General features: G+C 38.4%; 1 protein-coding gene across 3 annotated transcripts in view; it reads left to right on the top strand.

Moving 5' to 3' along the window:
• Positions 1-22,880, top strand: part of STRIP1 (striatin interacting protein 1) — a 108,827-nt gene that overhangs the window by 70,122 nt on the left and 15,825 nt on the right. For all 3 annotated transcript variants that reach the window (XM_072423346.1, XM_072423356.1, XM_072423360.1), the window contains 4 exons: positions 18,519-18,590; positions 20,846-20,920; positions 21,449-21,546; positions 21,630-21,756. In XM_072423346.1, the coding sequence (XP_072279447.1) occupies positions 18,519-18,590; positions 20,846-20,920; positions 21,449-21,546; positions 21,630-21,756 (372 nt within the window). The remainder of the gene's footprint in view (positions 1-18,518; positions 18,591-20,845; positions 20,921-21,448; positions 21,547-21,629; positions 21,757-22,880) is intronic.

Here is a 22,880-nt window from a genome sequence, read left to right as displayed (position 1 = left end):
TAAAACAAATGGAACAATTAAAAAAAAAAGGCTAATAAAAATTTAAAGTTTCATTACAGAATATTATAACCTAATGGTAGTATAACCCTGGCAATGTCATCAACATCACCAAGTAGTTAAAACATTTGAAATATCTAACCAAAATGATAGAAATTAGGAACAGAAAATTAGAAGTCAATATGAATATAAAAATAATTTGATTTAGGGTGTGGTGGAGAAAAAATGGGGGCCCAAATAATAGCTGACTTCAGAGGGAGAAAAAGAAAGTTGGTGCACCCAAAACTTAAGTTGTTTGTAGGCATCTGATTATCAAAACATAACTCATCTAGTCATGAATTTGCTAGTCAGGTCAGAATGGTTCAGGGTTCCTCCATCAAATAAATAAGTAAAGGCAATCGGATGTTCCCTGGATTAACAGTCACTGGTATTCTTACTTTAAAGCCTTAATACCCAGTAATATTTTGTGCTTCTAGAAAAACATCCAGCTTTTTCTTAAAGCAATCTATAGTAGTTTCTCAAACTACTTCCTGAGGGAGCCGATTCCACATTTTCACAGACCCTACAGTGAAGAATGCCTTCCTTATCCGGAGCTTAAAACTTCATTTCCTCCAGGCGCAAAGAGTGCCCTCTTGTTCCTTGTAATGATCTCAAAGTGAATAATGGGAAAGAGAGTTCTCTATATGGACCGTTTATCTATTAATACAGGGTATCATATACCCCCTAAACCTCTCTTCTCAAGGGAGAATAGATTCAGTTCAGCTAATTTCTCCTGGTAGCTGAGCTCCTCCATTCCTTTTATTAATGTTCTTTTTGTGAACTGGTGGCCAAAACTGGACTGCATATTCCAGATGTTGTCTGACCAATGTTTTGTACAGGGGCAGGATTATGTCTCCATCTCTGCAGTCTATTCCTCTTTTAATACAAGAAAGTACTTTACTAGCTTTAGATATTGCAGATTGGCATTGCATGCTGTTAAGTTTATGATCTTCCAGAACCCCCTATTGCTATTGTTCGTTGGTAAAAGTCTCCTGTAGAGTAGCATGCCAATCACCTCTGAAGTGAAGAGGGTTCAAACATAATATGTCAATAAGCAAAGAGTAAATGTAGGAGATTCTATACCTGATAGGGTTTTACTCCGTAGTGGGGGGAGCTAATAAGTCATAATCGCTATCAGGAAAGCCTGTTAAAGCGCCATATGCCAAAAAGTCCATCACTCTGAGTGGAGATTGCTTCTCCAGTCCGGAGGAAAGGATCTCTTTAGGCCTGACGGAAGCCTATATTACTAAAGATGTCAGGAGACCCGGAGGCTATCTTTAGGGTGTTTGCCACCTTTATAAAATGTGGTAAGCGATGCAGTTGAGAGGGTTGACAATGGATGGATCCAAGGTGACCATATCAAGAGCACACAACTCTCGTAAGCCTCCAAACCCATTCCATCCAATAATTATTGCATCCAGCTTCATAGTAAAGAGCAAAATTAAGAAAATCTCAAGCCACCCATATCTTTGGGTTAAGTAGGATAGGGAGTGGGCAGCCCCAGTAGGCCATATCCTGGTAAGTGATGATATCCTTCTATACATCAGGAGAAATTATCTTTTCTAAACTTGCTTCCACCATAATGACCAGCAGACTATGAATCCCTGATTGTAGGGGATAAGGAAGCCGCCTGGTTTGCAGAACCACAAGTGGAAAACCTAGAATACTTTGTGCCAGTCTGGCAGATCAATCAGTGGTATGTGTAAAGTGGAACATAAATAACAAATTTCATGGGGTGTACAGTGGTTGTTGTCTTCTACTAGCAATCCGGCCAAAAAGGAAAGGCCACCTGTGGCCAATACCCTTGTCCTGTGGGGTCATCAATAAAGGTCTTGGGGGCCTCATGTTTCTTATAGTGATGCAGAAAAGCCCTATGTCTGTTAGAAGGTATAAGACTGATAAAGTGAGCGTACGTGATGGGTCTTCAGAGCCACCTACTGATTCAGGAGGGAACAGTAAAGAGTCCTTGTTGTAATCCTCCCTGTAGGCACCATCATGAAGGCAGGCAGCTCTGGTGGATCTGATCACTGGGTTGAGAATAAGTTCAGCAAGCCATATAAGGCAGCACCCTTGGAGTGGCAATGGGTCCTGTAGGCAATTTTTCCCTGAAGATTTAGAAAGGGGATAAAAACTAAACAATACCACAAAGCTAAGGAGCTCTGTTAGACTGCTGCCATCATGGTTGTGTACTTGACCATGTTCCAGGTAAGTATTTTAAATTGCAAAAGGGACAAGCGATGTCCTGTCTGCCTGCTTGCAGTGTTTATTTGAAAACCATAGCTCTGCTTTAGGATTTCTGCACTCGGTCGAATTACAATCTTTTATTATTTTAAAAAATGTAATTGGACTTTAACTCCATTACATAGTTACGTAGGTTGAAAAAAGATCTAACTTCATCAAGTTCAGCCACCAGTGAAATAAACATATCCCAGATAAAAACTCAATAGACTTAGTTGATGCATTGGAAGGCAAAAAACCCTTATAAACCCTAGTTCAGTTTGCTCCAACAAAAAAAAAAAAAATTGTTGCGGATCTTGTGAGGTTATTCGGATGTTCCCTTGATCAACAGTCTCTTTTGTCTTTACTTTAAAATTCTTTACAGACCTTACAGTGAGAAATTCCTTCATTATGCAAATGAAGTGCCCCTTGTCCTTTGTAATGACCTTAAAGTTAATAATTAAAAAGTGATTTCTTTATATGGACTATTTATATAGGGTGAACGTTCCACCCCTCAAATGTCTCAAGGCAGAATACAGTCATTTCATGTTCGTATTAAGTCAAAGATCTACCAAAACACCCAGATCTAGTTATATTTTTAACCCCCCAAATGCATTCCCCTGTACAGTATGAAGCATGCATGTTGTTGGCCCCCAAGTGCAGAAATTTACATTTATCAATAATAAATGACATTTGCCACTTAGCTGCCTAATTAAACAGTGCATCCAGATGTGCTTGTAGAATATAGATATTCTGTATGGACTATGCCAGTTAAGATTCTAGTTGAACCCAAAGTGGGAGTGCATTACCTGCATATTGATTTGTGATGGCAGCAATTTGTGCAGCCTGATAGTATTTAAATATATTGGAAACTCCCAATCCACCCTTTTTTGTGTGTGCAAACATGGTTTTATGCGATATACTCCTTTTTTTTTATTGGCCCATATAAATAAAAAATATTGCTTTATGGAGGGAATGTAGAACTGCAGTAGGTAATGGCATTGGGAGGGTTTGGAAATAGTACAATAGTTTGGTTAGAATTGTCATTTTTACTGAGTTCACACTTCCCAACTACGAAATCAGGTGGGTGCTCCATTTAGTTATCAGTACTTTTAATTGTCTAAATATTGGTGCATAGTTTGAAGCGAATAAAGATTCAGGTGTTTGAGACACATGTATTCCCAGATACTCTAAATGCCAGGATGCCAATTGGAAACAGAAGTTTGTAAGGAAATATGTGTCTCATTAGATAATATTTAAATCTAAAGCTATCGATTTTCCCTCATTGATTACCAAACCTGGTATTTATGCCAATACATTAAATAATCCCAGGACAGGGAATCAAAAATGTTATGGATATCCAGAGCCAGGAGCATACTCGGCAACTCCCTTTCTTGTACCATTTGAATAAGACTAATAACCTTCCTAGTGGCATCCGATGCAATAATTATCATTGGAAATGAACAGCTAACGAACATTCGTCCGATAATCGCTAACAAAAAAAGTGCACAACAACGCCGATGAACGAGGATTGTCGCTGGAAACGAACAACCGTCCCGGGGGATCTGATTGGGCGACAATTGTTCGCAATCTATTGTGTGTACGGTCAGTGTTCGTGGATTGTTCTGCAGTACACTTTCTCCTTTACATATCACTTCCCGCATCATCCAAACGATCGTATCTAGCTTGTGTACATTATTGGTGGATTATATTTGAACGATCGTATCGTTACAGAATTGTGCACAATATGATCATTCAAAATAATCGTGCATATTCGTTGATCTGTAGTTAGTCGTTCGTTTTCTAACGCCAATTATTGCATGTGTGTACCTAGCATAACAGAAGATTTGTTTCAACTTTAGTTTGTTGTACCTGTTTACAAATGCAAATTGAGATGTTCTGTTACCATTGCCCCTCGAGTCATTCTAGAGTGGCTTTCAGATCAGCAATTTTCTGGGCTTTTCTTTTTGTGGCTTGAGGCAGTTTGAATCAGGGTATCTCTAATTGTAGCTTTGTGTGCATCCCAAAGTTTGACAGGGGAAACCATAGATTGGCTATTGAGCTCAAAATATTGTTCTAGATCAGTTTCCCCCATCAACAAAGCATCATTAAGGTGCCAATAAAACTCCTTGGATATAGGTGCTAATGATTTACAATAAATAGTGGAGAGTGGTTTGAACATGATGTGGAGAGTATTTTTGATTTTACTATCTGTGAAAGGAAGCTTTACAAAACAAACAATTGATCAATACGGGTAAAGCAATCATGGAAAGCCGAATAATATGTGTAATCTTTCATAGTGGAATTAAGTACCCTTCACCCTCAATCAGATTGTGGTGCGTTAGAAAATCTAAGAATGACATGAGGTTGTGAACATTTCTCTTTTGTAGATTTGACGTATCTAGGTTTGGATCTGGTATGAGGTTGGAGTCCACCATTATAAAAAAAGTACCTTTAGCATGTTAAGAAACCATCAAGAAAATAGTGTTTCAGAAAGTGAATCTGGTGTGGATTGGGTGCATAGTATGACAAAACCCTCACTTTAGTGTCAATAATTTGACATTGTAGAATTAGGTATTTATCAGTTGGGTCAGCTATTTCCTGAAAAGGGACCTCTTTATGTAAAGCTATTAGGACCACCCTCTTTTTTTCCTGGAAATTTGGGTGTAAAACTTGAGAATAACATTTATGAAAATACCTTGGGTAAGAGTTAAGTGAAAGTTGTAAACAAATATGGGTCTTTATGGCTGCATAATGGTTAATGATTTTCATACGTTTGTGTGGGGAGTTCAGCCCCTGCACATTTTGTGTTACAAATGTATACTGAGACGTGGACATTTATCCCCCATTGCCCCTTATGTTGCAATTGTTGGCTGTATACATGAATATTCTCTGGAGTAACAACTTGTAGACAGGATATAACATAACAAACAAACAATATAACAACCATATAATTGGAATTGCAGTATTTAGTCCTGCCTTTTAGCATGACTGTAAGCAGGCAATGCTGTGTACACCCAGTTGTCTACAGCCCTAAATATGGCTATGGTGTTAGTTTGGGCAGATAGTGATCTCTGCTCAGTGGGGGATTACATAACATGGACCATTAATCGAACAGCATGTGTTTTTGTTGCATTGTCTAATTACCTTCTTTAGGCAGACACTATCAAAGCCTATTAGGTCTAAGTTGAGAAACCAAGTGGAGCTCTGGTAGAGCAGAAATTTATAAACCACCATATATTTATGATACATAGATTGAAACAGCTGTCCCAGATGGGCAGTAGCACATTATTTGGTCAAATAGGCTAAAAAAATCTTATGAAACCAAAAGAGCTAACTTGTCATAGAGTCTAGCCAGACCAAGGCCTACTACCCAAACTGCAGGAACCAATAAACTTGAAAACCTCCAAGGAAAAGTCTCTATTTCCCAGTCAGTTCAAATGAAGGAGCATAATAAGCCCCACATTACAAACAGTGGGAGGACCTTCCTTTTCAAGTGCAAACAAAAAATCAAGTTTCAGGGTCATTTGAAAAACTGAACATTGAAATGATAACTCTGGAACCAGTGGATTTAAACTTCCAAATCTTACTCTATTTGGCCTTACTCTATAATTTAAATTTATCAGGAGTCGGAGTCAGCACATTTTTATCGACTCCGACTCCAGGTACCCAAAATTGTCCCTGACTCCGACTTCACAGCCCTGGTCTCCAGACTGGTTGTTAGGGGATCAAATACTTATTTCACTCATTACAAAGCACATCAAGCTCTGACTTTTGAGCACTGGGTTTTTGAGGGTTCTTTTGTTGTTATTCTGTCTCTCACAGCTACAATAAACCTACCATTACAATTATAGACAGATCATTTCTTTGTGAGAGGGCAAACGTACAAAATCAGCAGGGGATCAAATACTTCTTTCCCTCACTGTATATGGTTAGGGAGAAGAACAACAACCTAGTGTAGTGTTAGATATTTGTCAGGAGATTATAAGAAGTATTTTGTAGGTACCTACCCGAAAGATGTGTGTTCAGGATCCAGGAAAGGTAGTACCAGAAGTTGATCTGACTGGTGTCGCAGTTCCTACATGAGACAGAGTGCAGTTGGAAGGCTGTTTGTGTGTCTGAGCCCGTCTGATATAGGCAGTTTGTTGACGGGCACGCAGCACGTGTGTGCCCCCACCCCTCATGACTCATCAGGGATAGAGGGGGTTCCCCATGACGGCACAGGCACTCTGATTCTGTGTTAGGAAACAGCCGACCTGTAAAGATCGGCAGCTTCTGTGCACAGAAGGTGATCCACCCATGAGGGTTGATCATACGGAGGAAAAAACACCGGCCAACCACAGGCTAGATTGCCTGTATATGCGCCGGGGCACCACTATCGGTGGCGCTTGGTCCCCTGGAAATCCCTGTCTACAGGTGGGACACCTACGTTGAAAAGATGTATGCATGTATTGAGCTTAGTGTGTGTAATACGGGATAATAGTGATATTGGATTGTTTGAATGGGAGGTAGTTGGTAAAATATGCAATAAACATCTATAGATGGTCTTAAAGAGGAAAAGAGGGTTTCTGATGTGTTAACTATGGATATGTAATTACAGATATGAAATCAGGATCATACTAATTCAATTTATCTGCAGTATAAAAGATGTATGTATGTAAAGATTTTTTTTTAACAGTAAACCTGTAAAACAATACCATATAGTACATGGGTATAACTTATTTATGATACTTGAGAGTTTGATAAAAAAAAAAAAACCCCATTGAGTTTGTGCTAGGACTTTGACTTTTTGCAGGAAAATAATATTATAAGTAATGGCATGGATTCAAAAAAAAAAAAAAAAGTTGTCAAACAAATTTACTCTCTCTAAGTAGACAGTAGAGTAGCAGTTGATATTCTATACTTAGACTTTGCTAATGCCCCCCCGCTCACCATTCTTGCACCAAAAAGCAGAAACTACACCATACAATGTGTCCTGTCAGTTATAGGGGGCTGCTAACCTTTATTCTTTGTACCCCAAAATCTCTGCTATCAATACTTCCAGAGAAATGCAATTTATGTCACAGATGGCCAAGAGGTTCAAGTTCTTACTTCATCTTCTGGTCTCTACAGCTCGCCGTTCCTGAGAAATTAGGGTTCACAGAATGTAAGTGGCCAGATATGTGTAACAGGGTAAAATGGTATGACAGGTATAGTTTTTCATATCTTGTGATGGCATCGTACCAGTGTAATGTTAGGGGGAGTTATCTACAAGAGTCCTGCACTTGCAGTTACATTTTCCTTTTCTTACAGAGAAATTGGGGTTCATAGAGATTTAGGGGATAGCTATGTGTGACAGGGGTAGCATGATATTATGGGTAAAACATTTTAATGGTTGGGGAGGGGAAGGAGTTTCTTACTGGTGCCCACATTTCGAGTAGCCAACGACCCTCTGTTCCAGAGAAATAGGTGTTCATAGAAGGTAAGGGCCAGTTGTTAACAATCTGAATGCAGCCTTGAAGTTTTGTGACTGAGCAAGTATATATTTGGGGAGCCATAGCATAGAGTTAACAGAATTGACTAATGCTCATTGTCATAGAAGTGGCCGCCAGGGGTCCCTATCATTGAAACTCAAGACCTCCTTAATGTGAAAATATTCCTGATTGTTATTGGGATTTTTTGGTTGTGACCCCCTATCAGGCAACTTATGTTTAGGGGGCTGAAATTGAGTTTAGTAACAGCTCCCAGGGCCCCCTGTGTACTACCCTGTGTAGGAGATGGATGCATGGACACAGACTGCTGCTTGCTTTCCAATAGCACACTTTTGATATATGAGCTGCTAATAGAAAATAGGAAATCAACCAAGCTAAGGATTTTGGAATCAAATTGTCTAGTTTAGAAAATAAAGCACTGTCAATGCATTTAGTTAGATTAACATGCAGTATCGAGAAAATCAAATTGTAGGATCTAATCCAAAATCTCGTGACTCGGGGGCAGCTCCACCAAGTATGAAGTAGTGTGCCCATTTAACTGCAGCCTCTAAAACAGTGAAGAAAATTTTGGGTTGAGTTTGTGCAATCTTATTGGCACCATCTCATCAAACCTTTGTAGTTTGCTTTAATAAGCCTTTAGTAAAATAGAAGAGAGAGTCCACAGTATCCTGACGTTCCTGGGTCCCCCACTCCATCTGCAATTCAGTTTCCCATTGTTTCATATACATTTTTTTTCTGGGAATCCAGTCTAAGGCAGGGGTGTCAAACTCAAATACACAATACACGGGCCAGCTGCAGTTCATATTTAGGATTCCTTTGGAGGCCAAAAAAAAAGGATGGGGGCCGATTTGGCCCCCGGGGCCAGAGTTTGACACCCCTGGTCTAAGGTATACATTTGAAATTCCACCCTTTTTCTCAGAGAAGGAGCAGCAAGACCTTTCAAATGCAGTTTACTGTAGTGGTGGTGTCATCTCAATTGAATGTAATGGAAAACGTCAGATGATTGAGTGTTTATCTTTTAGGGTTGGGAAACCGATGATCGTTTTGCTATTTAACAAATCACCAATTCGTCCACCATTTAAATTCTGAATGATCACATCCAGGAGGAAACTCTGGATTGCCCAAAAGGGGCCCTGGGGGGGATTGAGAGAATGGAGGACTCGGTTCTTTTTTTGGCAAGGAAGGAAAGCGATGGGCAGAGAATGGCAGGCTTATACCTGTGCACTGTCTAGAGTCCAGCATGGTAGTCTGACCTGAAGCTGCTATCTGTGTGGCCTGATGGTATAGCGAGAGATAAGGGACCCTGAAGCCTCACATGGATTTTGGTGTGTACAGGGTGGATGCATTGATCCTATGTGGTTTGTTTTTCCAGACAAATTTGAGCAATATATAATAATTCGTAAAATCTTTTTGGTACAAGGCAATGTACAGAACAGATAAAGCAGCTGGGAAGATTGTTCATTTTTAGGACAGCTATCCGTCTAAACCAAGGGGGGGAGACATACATATTAAGCTCCTTTAGGAGAGGAGGAATGTTTGCTTGAGTTTGCTAGGTAAAGACACCAGGTAAAATCACAGGTTTTTTTAAAGATGGGATAACAAAAATTTTGAGCTAGTGATTTACTCAGACCTGACCCTGAGAAAAATTTCAGTTATTTCAAGAGATTCGGGAGAGTGACCAGAGGGGAGGAAATACACATGAGGACATCGTCCGCATAGAATCCTCATTTGTGTTCTGTAGACCCACTCTTTATCTCTCTAAATAAATTGTTTTATTTGTGGTCTTAAGTCTAAATGCGAATTCTGTTTCTGTTGTGATTGGAGTAAGGATAAAGCCGTTTGCTTCTGGGTAAAAAGTTGAACTGATTGTTTTTTTATTTTAGTGGAAAAAGAAATTATGTATCCTTAAATAGTGGCCTAATGGGCTTCCCAATTGGCCACTGGAAATGTATTCCCTGGGTCATTATGTCGAAAAAAGTCATCAAGATCATTTCTACTAGTCGTGTTGAAGGGGATGTCACTTAGTAGTAAATCATTGATTCTCCAATGTGGACGTAGGTTCTTTTCACCTATGCCAGTTAGTTTGACCATCACAGTATCATGGTCTGACCAAGGAGTAGTGAGGATATGTGCAGTGGTTTGATTGGAATACATGGGAATTGTAGAAAAGCATGGTCAATCCTACCATTTGTGAGGTGCTGAGAAGTGAGTATAGTCTCTTACCAAGGGGTTCTTTTCCCTCCATGCATCCACTGGATCGAACTGATGTATATCGGCTATTTTCAAACTCTGTTTGGGTGGGTGTTTAGAGGTTGGAGAAGAAGACTTATCTAGTAACTGATCTAGAGCTAGATTTGTATCTCCCATCAATATTGGCCCCCAAAATGGTAGGCCAGTTTTTTAAGCATTTCGTTAAAAAATGTGTATTGGCCTCCTAGTGATCCCACTATCAAAAATATCTGCCCTCCTAAGTTTTTATGTTCAGATTTAAAAAAAAAAAAAAAAAAAAAAGATTTCTCAAGATAATGTTACACCCCGTTTTTTTTTCTTTAGCGGTCGCCATGAAGATTAACCTCCCTGGCGGTCTAATTATGTCAGTATTTTTATGTCAAAAGCGGTACATTGTTTTGCATGGAAATTTGTTGTTTAATATTGTAGGCCTTTAATTCTTAAGTATAACTCCCGGGTATGATAAAGTTTAAAACCCATATTATAAATTATACTATAATAAGTAATTTGAAATAATTATGAAAAATAATGAAATATTATAAAAATAAATTTAATTTAAACATTCTATCAAAAAAAAAAAAACACTGAAATTTGTCCAAACAAGGGTGCAATATTGATAAATTAGTAGTCTAGTAGACATCCCAGGTATGGTAAATTTTGAAACATGGGACTGCACAATGTCGCAATCAGGACAGTAGAACCTGGTTTACTTTTCGGATTTTCCTTCCACTGTCATCTTTTCTTTGAGCAACAATCTACGCACATCCTTGTGTCACTACTTGTAGCTTCATGATTTCTATCCCGCCTTTTGTACGTACCATAACAGTGAAGGCATTAGGAACTGTACTCATTAGGCACACATCTTTCATGTCACGCCACCGCAGGGCCATCATTTTGCCTTTCTGCAAGGCAACCATTTCTCCTGTCATCAGCTTTCTTTTTGCAAAGATTGATGGCATATTGCGCGTCTTAGTCCTAACAGTTCTATACACATCTGTTTTGTGCTGCAGAAGAAACTCATAAAGTTCAGGAGAAGTACAAAAATTGTGGGCTGTGGCACAATAGCCCTGATTTAGCAATAGCTCAATAAGTGAGGGAACAGAAGAGGTTGCCATTCAATAGTTGCTGTATTTTGTCCCTTTTACATTGTATAGGACTGAATTCCAAATGTAGCCAGTTGACGATTCGCACAGCATATAGGATTTCACACCATATCGTGCTCTCTTTATTGCACCCAGCTGAGCCTCCCCTTGTAGGACATTAGACTTTCACCTATGCTGATGTCTCTTTCTGGCACATAGGTCTGTTGGAAATTTTTAAGAATCCTTTGAGATACTTCCTAAATTTTCTTGAGTTTTGGCGCAGGATGAGTAGTTTCATCAAATTCCTCAAATTTCATCAAATTGTTTGCGAAGTGTAAATATTTCATTATCTGGGTAAATATGTACTCTGACATGACTCTGCCAAAAAATAGAGTGGCAAAAATGTTATTGGTAGACCAATGTCACTTCTGCAGGGGTTTGCCCACCACTCCCTGAACTATCACTAAGCCCAGAAATAGCCAAATGTCATCTTTGGTCACTGGTTCCCACTTTTTGCCTCTTGCAAACCGCAGGGGTGGAGCAGCTAGTTGTTGAGCAGGGTACCTATTTGTCTCAGCAACTATTTTTTCAATAACCTTATCGGTCAGAAACAATTGCAGGTATGCCAAGGGGTCATCGCGTTCAGCATCAATTTTCACACCTGGTGCTCCAGTAAATGGGAATCTTGAGGGCACTCCCTAAACTGCACCAGAGTCAATAGAGCACCAAGTGCGTACATTACTGACCTTAAACTCAGATTCCTCACTGTGTTCACTTTCACTGTCACTGATGACAAGTTTTCTGGTGAATCACTATCGCTCAATTCCACAAGTGACTCCAAATCACTAACGCTGCTTTCTAGCTGTTCAAAAACAGCTTTTGTGCTGGCAAGATGCCTTTTGGATGCCATGGATGTGGTCAAGTCTCCAGTAAGTAGTCAGGGAAGTTCAAGATCAGAGACAAGTGTTCAAATGAGTTAAGGTCAGGAAAAGTTCAAGCAAAGGTCAGGCCAAGGTCAGGGCTGATAGTGGACAAACTGTAAATCATGACACTGGACAAAGCTGTTGGATGCACTAATATTGTTGTTTTAGTAATATTTATGTGCATAATTATGGAAATTATATCCCTTATCAATGCATACAGATATTCAATAAAAGAAGGTTCATACACAAAATATAGCAAGTCACTCAAACAGTTTAATTAAGAAAACAAAGTACAGAGCAATATTGTCAGATATCTAAACATAGGAACTTCAAACAATTATATATATATATCACATGGACATAAAGTTATTAGTAGTAACCCCTGTAATAATCTAGTAACTACTTACTTACTTACTTACTCTAGTAAGTACACCATACATTAATTACAAACTAGCAAAGTAATGCAGTAATACTATAGACCCCCATAACAAAACAATCAGGAATATCTTATAGCTACCTGCTAAAAGGTTAATTGGTACATCAGGAGCCTGCTTCCTTCCGAAGAGGACTCCATAACTTAGCTTACCTAAGGAGACCCTCAGGAGACAAGGAGCAAGCAAGAGAGAAGAGAGCTGAAATCTCTCAGTTCCCATTTTTAAATAGTTAATCCCTATTAGGTATCCTTGGGGCTCTTGGATTGATTAGTGGGTGTGTTCTGTACGATGACCACTGGTTGACACTCACCCCACTAGATTGGGATTGGTTAATGTAGTTTGATGGACTTCCCAACTAAATTTGCTGTATGAATCTCCAGCTGGAATCTATGTTTAGGGGTCTAGAAATGTCCAGCTGGGTCATCAACCCAGTCCATCTGTTCAATTATGCCTCCATCTTCTGTTTACTCAGGTACATGGATTTATTGCCCCTTGAAGGCCCTACTGGTGATCTGTTTTATCATCTGTTTGTTACTTCTGTGAAGTCCTACACTTGGAGACCCCCTAGGAGGGCCAGAGGCCAGTACAAAGATAAAACAGGTTTCATGTTTACCCCCAACATTCCTGCACTGTATTCCTGTATTGTGTCATGCTACTTAGATACAGTCTAACTGTTAGGATATCCTACAGTGTACTATATACATATATCCCCGCACACATACCTATATATATATATATATATATATATATATATATATATATATACCTCTATGTACAAATACATATCTATTTACATATTCATAAACAATCTTTGGGTGCAACAAATATACTTTTGCATTTATTATTAATATTTCACTGTGATCAATAATTTAAAAGCAGATTACAATGTAATCTGCTTTGAAATTTCCCGCCAGGCTATGCCTCCCCAGTGTACCGACACTTCACGCATCGAGGAACCCCCGGGGAGCGCTTGATGACGCCGCTGGGGCGTCATTGGGCGCAGGTAGGATTTTTTTTTTTGCTACCCAGAATGTGGCTCAGGGTTAACGCTTTTGGTATATAAAATTCACCCCGAGCCACACTAAGGAATACTGGGTGGGGAGGGGTATAGTAAAAAGAAAAGGAAGGAAAATGCCTCCATGGTACACAAGGAAATGCAAAAATACACCTGAGGACAAAAAGAACAAATTAAAAAAAATGAAGAGATAGAAATCTAAGCAAAAAGGGAGCCAGGTACACAAAAATTTCTCCTGTCCTGTGCCTAGGGAGGTCATGTTTACATCCTCATATCCTCTATTGCATTGATACATAAAACAAATAACTGCATATCTGCATATATATGACCCAATCAGTAGGTTTTTAGATTTGGAAGCCAGTTCATATTATATCCAGCATTAATCAGCGTTCAAAGATAGTGAAGAAAAAACAAAAATTAAATATGAGTCGAACAAAATAAATGGATATGATAACAGTTCCACGGACAAGCAGGGTCCAGGCATCAGGTAATATAAAGGTGAGGATTCAAGAGCTCTTTCTCCTTCACTTGGAAGACTTTGATGTTTGAGTCCAGATGGGAAAAATGTGGGTGTGGCGCCACCTGCTGGAGATTTGTTTTTAGGGTTTAGAAGAAGTTAGTCCCAGATATTTCAGTGGAGATTCACCCTCTGAAAATGTGGATAAAGAATAAAAGTTGTTGTGGTAATGGAAGCATAATCGAAAAGGGTGAGCCCAGCGATACTTATTCGTCAGGATAGTGTGAAGCAATGGCTTGAAGGATCTCCATTTCTTGATAGTGGCCGGTGAAAGATCGGCAAAGATTTGTATCTGGTATACATCAATGGAGAAATCAGTCAATGGCTGACCCCTCTCATGAATGCTTCTGTAGTATAGTAGAAATAAGGTTTTACTATAACATCCCTGGGCACGCCTTCAATTCTAGGGGGACCCAGTGCTGCGTGAATTCTATCAAATTTCATGTGTAGATTGCCATAATCCGACAAAAGGCCCTTCATAAATCCCTTGACAGTGACTTTGAGATCTTTGATGGATTCAAGAAGACCACGAATGCGGAAGTTACCACACCTCTATTTTCAATTTTATTTTGTGCCATTTTCATGCGGTCCTAAAGCGAGGAAATAGCTTTGGAATTTTGGGGAACCCATTTTTGTTTTGTCTTGTATTGGAATCTTGCAAACACATAAAAACATATTAACAATAAATACCTAATGGAAAAAATAAAAATATCAAGCTTTTATGTCAAACTCATAGGTCATATGCCAAAAAAGCATAAACAAAACAACAAGCAATACAAAAAATTACAAAATAATGATGCCAAACTTATCATACACTTTCCTTAATGGGGCCACAATCCTTACATACCTTCCAAACCACACTGACAAATTTGTTGAGGGGATACTTTTCCTAACCAATATTGTTAAAAGATTAATTAGATTTTGCCTGTGGTCACTGTTTCCGGACTAGGCTATCTCATCTTGAATCATGGTAATAAAATCCTTCATATCTTTCCCAGAAAGCCTAACAAAAGACAACCAGACAACAAGATATAAATGCAAAGGTGTCGGATGCAACAAAACTCATTTTGAAAACTAGACCAATGACCAATGAGTTTATCCTCTTTTGTCCATTTTACTGCACCAAATTTTTCCTCTTCAAAAGCGGTACAGGTTTTTCATGCAAATATGTAGTATTTGCATCTTTCCTTCCCCCCACAATTACAGCATAGGAATTTGCAGGTATTTCAAAAGCTGGCCAAATATTTTCTTCTGAAATGAAATTGAAGAAATAGGAAAAAGGCTTTTTTATGCAAGAAGATATGTATAGATAAATACAGAAGATAAAGTTTACAATAGTGCACAAAATAACATCATAGTTGTGAGGTACATGATTCCATATATAGTCCTTCTAAACTGTACAGTGATTTTAGTTGACAAACAAAAGTGCCTTGTCTTGTTTCGCCCTAGGGGGCTTCTTCAGGGGATAAGGTAGACATTATATAGGTTGAACGAATAAACAAAAAATAGAACTGGTATTAAAGCAAGCGGTTAAAAAAAAACAAGTGTTTCTACAGCTGTAATAAAGAGCTATGTAATAACCACATTGTTAAAGGGTTGCTGTGTAACGCTATAGGTGACAATCATGTTTTTTGACAAAAATATGTATTTACTCCAGTTGATCCAAATTTTAACAGTAATCATAGTTTAAGTCTCATAAGATAATGGTTTCCAATATAAATGATGTTCCTAGACAGATGGTCAAATACATTTCAGAAAAGTAGACTTACTTTGTCAGTGTATGTCGGAAATGCAGAACAGAAGTGTTACAATCAAGGACTTGTGTAGGAATCTGCTGAGGGGTAATAGCCTCTGTATCAATAAATTAATGATTTATTGATATAGAGGCTATTACCCCTCAGCAGATTCCTACACAAGTACTTGATTAAAACATGACCCAGATTAAAACATGATCACATATCTGTGTTACGCCTTTACAGAAACTGAAGAAAATGGAATATTAGGCTTATCAAAATAATACCATTGTGTAGCTGAATTCTTAAGCTCATTCATTCTGTGCATTTGTCTCTGAAAATTTGACTAAATTAGTTGTTCCAGACATTGTTCAGAAGATCAGCATACTTTGATTAAAAAGTTGATTGTAGAGGGAAAAACATAAAGAAGATGCAGAAAATAATAGGCTGCCCAGCTAAAATGATCTCAAATGCTTTAAAGTGGCAACCAAAACCTGAAAGACATGGGGGAAAAAATGGAAACCTACCTATCAAATGGATAGAAGAATAGCCAAGATGACAACGACTCAGACAACGATAAGCTCTAGGAAGATCAAAGAAGGTCTAAAGTTACCTCAGAGTACAGTTAGAATTGCTCATGTAAAGCCAAGCAATCTACAAAAAGTCCCTGCATTGTCCCAACTTTGAAAAAAGGACATGTGCTGAAAAGGTTACAGCTTGCATACCAAGAAACCATGAAGAGGTCACGTTGCCCAATGCCTTCTTTAAGAGGAAATGCCCTTGAAATGGGTATTTCAACAAGACAATGTCCCCAAACACACAAGTTAACAAGCAACGTCTTGGTTCCAGACAGATAAGATTGACATTTAATGAGCGGCCAGCCCAATTCCCGGACCTTAATCCAATGGGAAACTTGTGGGGGTAAATCAAAATGCTGTTTCTCAGACAAAAGCAAGAAATGCAGAAAAAATGCGGAATATGTTCAGGCATCCTGGGCTGAAATACATGTTCTCAGTTTCCAAAAGTTGCGCAGAAGTTCTCTGTTTTACAACTAAATATTAGTACAGTGATTTCATTTTAGACAGATTATTTTTTGAGCTTGTAAAGAAGAATGCAGACACTGCTATTGTTTTTGAACAGCCTAAAACTCCTTTTTCTTCTTTCACTTCCTGTAAAGGAAAAAGACATATTTGATGTAATCATAATTTGATTTGGAAAAGAACATGCAGTGTCCCTACGCATTTACTCATATGCGGGAAAAAAAAACTGTTTTAAGGATTTGGGGCTTTACTCACTTTTTAAACACATTGCTAATATTCTAAACACAACTGTATATGTGTATATATATATATATATATATATATATATATATATATATATATATATATATATATAAATTGTACACCGTACACATGTATTGTTGTTTAAATTGTTTAAATCCAACCTCACAACAGATTCCACCATGTCATTATTAATTGAAATAAAGCCGTGTGTGTTTTTGTGTGCGCGCGCGCATATATATTGTGATTGATTAGCTTCACACTCCCTCTCTGCAGAGAGACCTTAGGCTCTTGTTCCAATTTCAGGGTGCTCTGCCCACATATTATTATTCACATCAACTTGAAAACGCAGTCTTCAGGGTTCTCCCTCTCAGGTGATTAGGGTCATCACAGTATGACAATAAAAACATTTTTAGCCTCTCCACCTGAGCCACCTGGTTTCACGCTGCAACTGGGGACACAGCTTTAAAGAGGTCTTATTTTTTTTTTTTTTCCTGGAAAAAGGAAGGAGTGCCTGGCCCACCCTTTCCTTCCACTACTCTCTTTGCCTGGGTTCTCCATAAAGAGCTGCAAATATACAGCAGAACAATTATTCTAGGCCCTGTAAGCCCTTTTCAAGGTAAAATGGAATTACATGATGCCAAATATCCAAATATGTGGCCTTGAATAGGACATTTATTCGAAGTAACCATAGTGTTTGTTTGAGTTGATAATGGGAAATGTGCCTCTTTAACAAAACCTGAACATTTCTCTTATTATTTAATGCATGTGTACATTTGTTATGTAATGTTTGCGTTGGTTTTTGTTACTGTTTAATACCTTTTCTTTTTACACTCCATAAAAATATTGAAATATAATGTTACTATTAGTGACGTTGTCAAGGAGGCTTAAATGTTTCCGGGTTCTATGTAAATTTTACCCTTTAATCCCTGCCTGACAGTTCAGCTTTGTTCATCTAAATTTGTGATTGGATGAAGAGAGCAAGGGGAAGGCCCAGTGGTATTCTTTGGACTTCAGCATCTGATTGGCTTTAGGGATTTTCTGTGTTGAATGGTCAAAACAAACTTTAACTTAGTTATCTCTGGTTCAGCTCAACCTGCACCTGTGATCCAATCTAGTTCCCAGACTTAGGAGGTCTCATTGTTATTGCTACTGAGGTTTTAGCCAATTCTGACTTTAGTGAGGTTGCAAATTGAGAAAATTTGAATTGCTGTGAGGCGGGTGAGAATGGGAGCCACTATCCCTCTGCTTCTGGCCTGACTTTCCAGCCATCCTGTACCGATGGATAGAGTGTCAGAGAGGTCCCTGTAGCAGCGTGAAGAGGTGCCACTGGACTGGAGGTGCTAAAGGAGCCAGAGGGGTACGGAGAAAATCGGGCAATGTCCTGTGCTTGCACACTCCTTCAACTGTTAGCGATTTTGCAGATTACAAATCACGTTTATGATGGTCTCTTTTTCAGCTTATGTATGATTATGTATTATGTGATTATTATATGTGATAATATATATATGTGATGTATTATATGATTATGTATGTAGCTTATGTATCATGGCTGTAACTGACACATTCTCTCTTCAACAGCACAAATACACTTCTATTGCTGAGATTCAGGTTCGCCAAGAGGAGGAATTTCTGAAATGTCCATTATCTGGGGTATGTAATATTATTTTGGATTGTAGAGGTTTTGGTAAAGTTTAAGGCATTTGTAAACAGTTATTTTATTAAAATTGTTTTGATATGTAAAACATACCTATTGATCCTTGCAAAAAATCTTTTGACCTTTATAACTTCCCATGCTATCTTCCATTTGCTGACCGTTTCCTAGTTCTTCCTGTGGACCGCAGAACACCTTTTCCCATACTTAGAGGAGAATGGGAAATGTTGTATAGTTCTAAACACTTTCTGTCCAATGATGACAACTCTGCTTCTTTATGTATATGCAGTACAAAGAGTGAGAAATGTCACTTAAAGACATTTATGTATGTATGCTACTAGAAGAATCACCGGGAGAAATAAGATAATAATTAAAAAAAAATGCTGATGCTGCCACCATCCACACTAGTGTTCTACCCAGAATTTTTTTCAGCCAGGTGAGGGCTTTATTACAGCATTATTAGAACATAAAAAAACTTTACCCATCAAAACACATTGCCCTGTTACACAGATCTGTTCACATCTCTACCTTAAACCCCAAATTCTCTAGAACAGAGAAGTGCAGGTAAACAAAAATATAGGTGCAAGAAGGAGACTCTTATGCTAACTCTTCAAACTTATCACCATGGCATCATTAAAACATAAAAAAACTCCAATTATGTTTTAGTGGGCAGAGTTTTTAATATTCTAATGATGCCATAGTGATGAAATTAGGGGATATTAGCACAGATTTTCTCCACTTATACCTACATTTTTGTTTTTTTACACCTCCCCATTCCAGAGAAATTGGTGTTCAGGAGTTAAAAGTGGGCATATGTAACAGGATGGTTTGTTTTGTTGGGTGGAGTTTTTCATGATGTTAAAGTAATTAAATTTTACTGGCCAAAGGTGTCCTTTACTTGCACCTACAATTTTGGTTTCGTACACCCCATCATTCTGGAGAAATTAGTATTCAAAGAAGAGGTTCAGACAGGGTAGCTTAGTATGACAGTTATAGTTTTGTGACCACAAAGTAATAAAATACCCCCCCCCCCACCTTAATGCTCCTTGCTATGTAATTGGCCCCGGCGGTCCCCATATTGCATTTTCAATGGTTCCTAAGCGCACTTGTTTTTGAAACAGCACTCCCCATGTTGTATTTTTACAAGTTCTTAAACTTGTAACCCCCAAACCTTTAAAGTTGAATTTGGGAATACCAGTAGCTAAGAGGGTACCCTCTGTACCCTGAAAATTTCAAGTCATTGCAAACAACAGTTTAGGGAGATATGAAGGCCTGCAGACAAGAGAGTTGTTAGGCTCTCTGCAGAATATGCAGCTTTTATACACACAGCTATCACACTGTGCTGTCAACAACATCATAACACACGCCAACTTGCACAGGCCCACTCAGGTGGATACATGTACAGGCAACTTTTCTTTTTCAATAGAAGCCACAGCAGATGGGGATGGGGCCACCGGTGTCCAGGCTCTCATCCTAGCTGTGCTGTTCTCCCCCCGTCCACCTCTCATCAGCTGTTTACCTCTGAATGGATGACAGCTGAAAATAAGCAGCCTCTCAGTGGTCAATTTAGAGGACTTGAGCTGCAAATAAAAGGCAGTCGGGGGAGGCAGGGCTTCCGAGTGCGTCACCCAAGTCAAACAGGTTATGGAGAACTATGCACATACTGCAAGTACTACTGCACAGTAGTTAAAGGGGCTCACAATCAAATGTCCCTACCTCAATCATTTAACCTCCTGAGCGGTAACCCCAAGTGTGGTTTGGGGTAAAAAAACACAGCTGATAAAAAAACACAGCAATACAAAGTAATTATTATATTTCTGTCTTATTTATATTTATATATATATATATGTATATATATATATTTTTTTTTTAATAAATTATATAAAATAAGAATTTATATTTTATTTAAAGTTTATTATAACTTTAATTTATTATTTTGACATGATTTTGTGTTTTTAAACTTTAATATACTCAGGATATCTACCAAATTCTTGTTTGGACATATTTCGGTGAGTTATGCCTAAGAATTACAGGCCTACAATGTAAAATAGATTTTCATGAAAGACAATGTACGTCTTTTAAACATATAAATCCAGACATAAATGAACCGCTCAGGAGGTTAATACAGACTAGCTGTCCCTCAAAGGTGCTTACAATTGAACGTAGTAAGCTGTTCTATATTAAAAAAAAAAAAAAAAAAAAAAAAAAAAAAAGTAGGTCATATTTCAGTTGTTGATTTTCTGTTGGACCTTAGGGTGAAGAGGAGGTTGACCAGGTACCTGCAGAAATTTTATATCAGGGACTTCTCCCTAGCCTGCCTCAGTATATGGTAAGCAAACATTGTTCTGTTGGTGGTAGATGCAATACATTGGAGAGACGCAAGGTCAGAGAGCTACAATATTCAATGGTTTAAAAAAAAAAAAAAAAAAAAAAAACATCTTTTTGTGTAGGAACCAATTTGTGGTCACATGTAAATATTAAGAATAATCGCTAGGCTCTTCGACAATAATTGTATTATCTAACCTTACTATTGAATAAAGTCATAGATCTTTGTGTAGAATTGTTTATACAACTAGATATAGAGTATTTGAATATTAGTCTAAATCTTTAAGTGTAAGTATACTATCCCACTAACAGAAAATGCAGGGTGTTCAAGGACCGCAATACGTGAAGTCATTAACTGGCAAGCAGCACAACATCTAATTTGCCACATCAAGAAAGCCCCACAAACCTAAAGTATGGCCTATACAGGCTATGCAGAAATTGGGCCTTGCATGTAAGACATGTTTTCAAATTTTTCTGCTTTTGCAGTAAAATAGAAGCACATATTTTATTTTTTGTTTTAATTTTTTTTCAGATTGCCTTGCTGAAAATCCTTCTAGCTGCAGCTCCAACTTCCAAAGCTAAGACAGATTCCATTAATATTCTTGCAGACGTTCTTCCTGAAGAAATGCCGTACGTGTTATTTTAAGTAAATTTATGATTTCTGTTTTCAAATAAATGGACCTTTTTTTTTTTTTTCTTTTTTTTTTTTTTAGAACCACTGTACTGCAGAGCATGAAACTTGGAGTGGATGTGAATCGACACAAAGAGATAATTGTTAAAGCAATTTCTGCTGTACTGCTACTCTTACTTAAACACTTCAAACTTAATCACATTTACCAGGTTTGTATTTGTTTTTTGTTTTGTTTTTTGTTTTTAATTTATAATTGTGTTTTTGTACATAGTCAGCCACTTGCTATTTTCAATACAACATCTTTTGTTTCAATCCTTTTTATTGGTTTCAACATAACAACAGAACAAAACTTATACACGTAGAAAAGGGCACTTACATAAATATGAGGGCACAAAGCCCACTTTTGCAATAATACACCATGAACCAAGTGTCGCTTTTCGTATACATAACAATGTTAATATAGGATGGGGACGACCATAGGAAAGGTACAGAAAGGGGTGTGGGGAAAACACAGAGGGGAACCCACACAGCTAACAATTTTTATAGCCTAAATAGGGGGGACATAACAAAACTTTAGGGAACCAAGAAATCATGCAAATAAAACCCTTCGAGAGCCTCATTACCGCTCTCTATAATTTTCCCGGGCGCAACCGGGGATTCATCATGGATCCCTGTTCAAAAACAAAATGGTTAGCCCAGGGGTAGGGGTAGGATTGGGCTAGGGGTATTGGGGTTGCCCCACTGGCCTATTTAGTATTCAATCTCTAGATCTACAGTATACACAGCTGTATCGAAAAATCTTGTGCGCCCATGCCCTCCATTAGGCTTACAGCCAGAGCGATTTAAATTGGGGTGATTCTTTGAACCAGTCCCATGCGGACCATATTAACTTGTATTGCTCCATCTTATTCTCGTCCTGTGCTACTAGCGTTTCCATACGTTGTATCTTTTCTATTTCTACAAGCCAATCTCTTATGGTGGGTACTGTGGGTTGTTTCCATTTTCTGGGGATAATCGTCCTAGCCTCCGTGAGAAAGTGTCGAAACACATCTTTCTTGCTAGCCTTAATGGACCCAGGAAGGATGGACAGTAACGCCATTTGTGGTGATATCCTTAAATCGGATTCAGTCTCTCTGTTGTATATGTCAGCTATCTGATCCCAGAGCTTACGAATTCCCGGGCACTCCCACCAAATATGTAACATTGTGCCCCGTTCAGAATAACATCGCCAGCACCTGTCTGAGAGTGAGGGAGTCATACGATGAGTATCTGTGGGACATAAATACCACCTGGAAATGATTTTATAGTTGGTCTCCTGGGCCTTACAAGGAAT

The sequence above is a fragment of the Pyxicephalus adspersus genome, chromosome 1 (genome assembly GCF_032062135.1).
Source record: "Pyxicephalus adspersus chromosome 1, UCB_Pads_2.0, whole genome shotgun sequence".
Lineage (NCBI taxonomy): Eukaryota > Metazoa > Chordata > Amphibia > Anura > Pyxicephalidae > Pyxicephalus > Pyxicephalus adspersus.
This window is presented reverse-complemented; position numbering and strand designations above follow the sequence as displayed.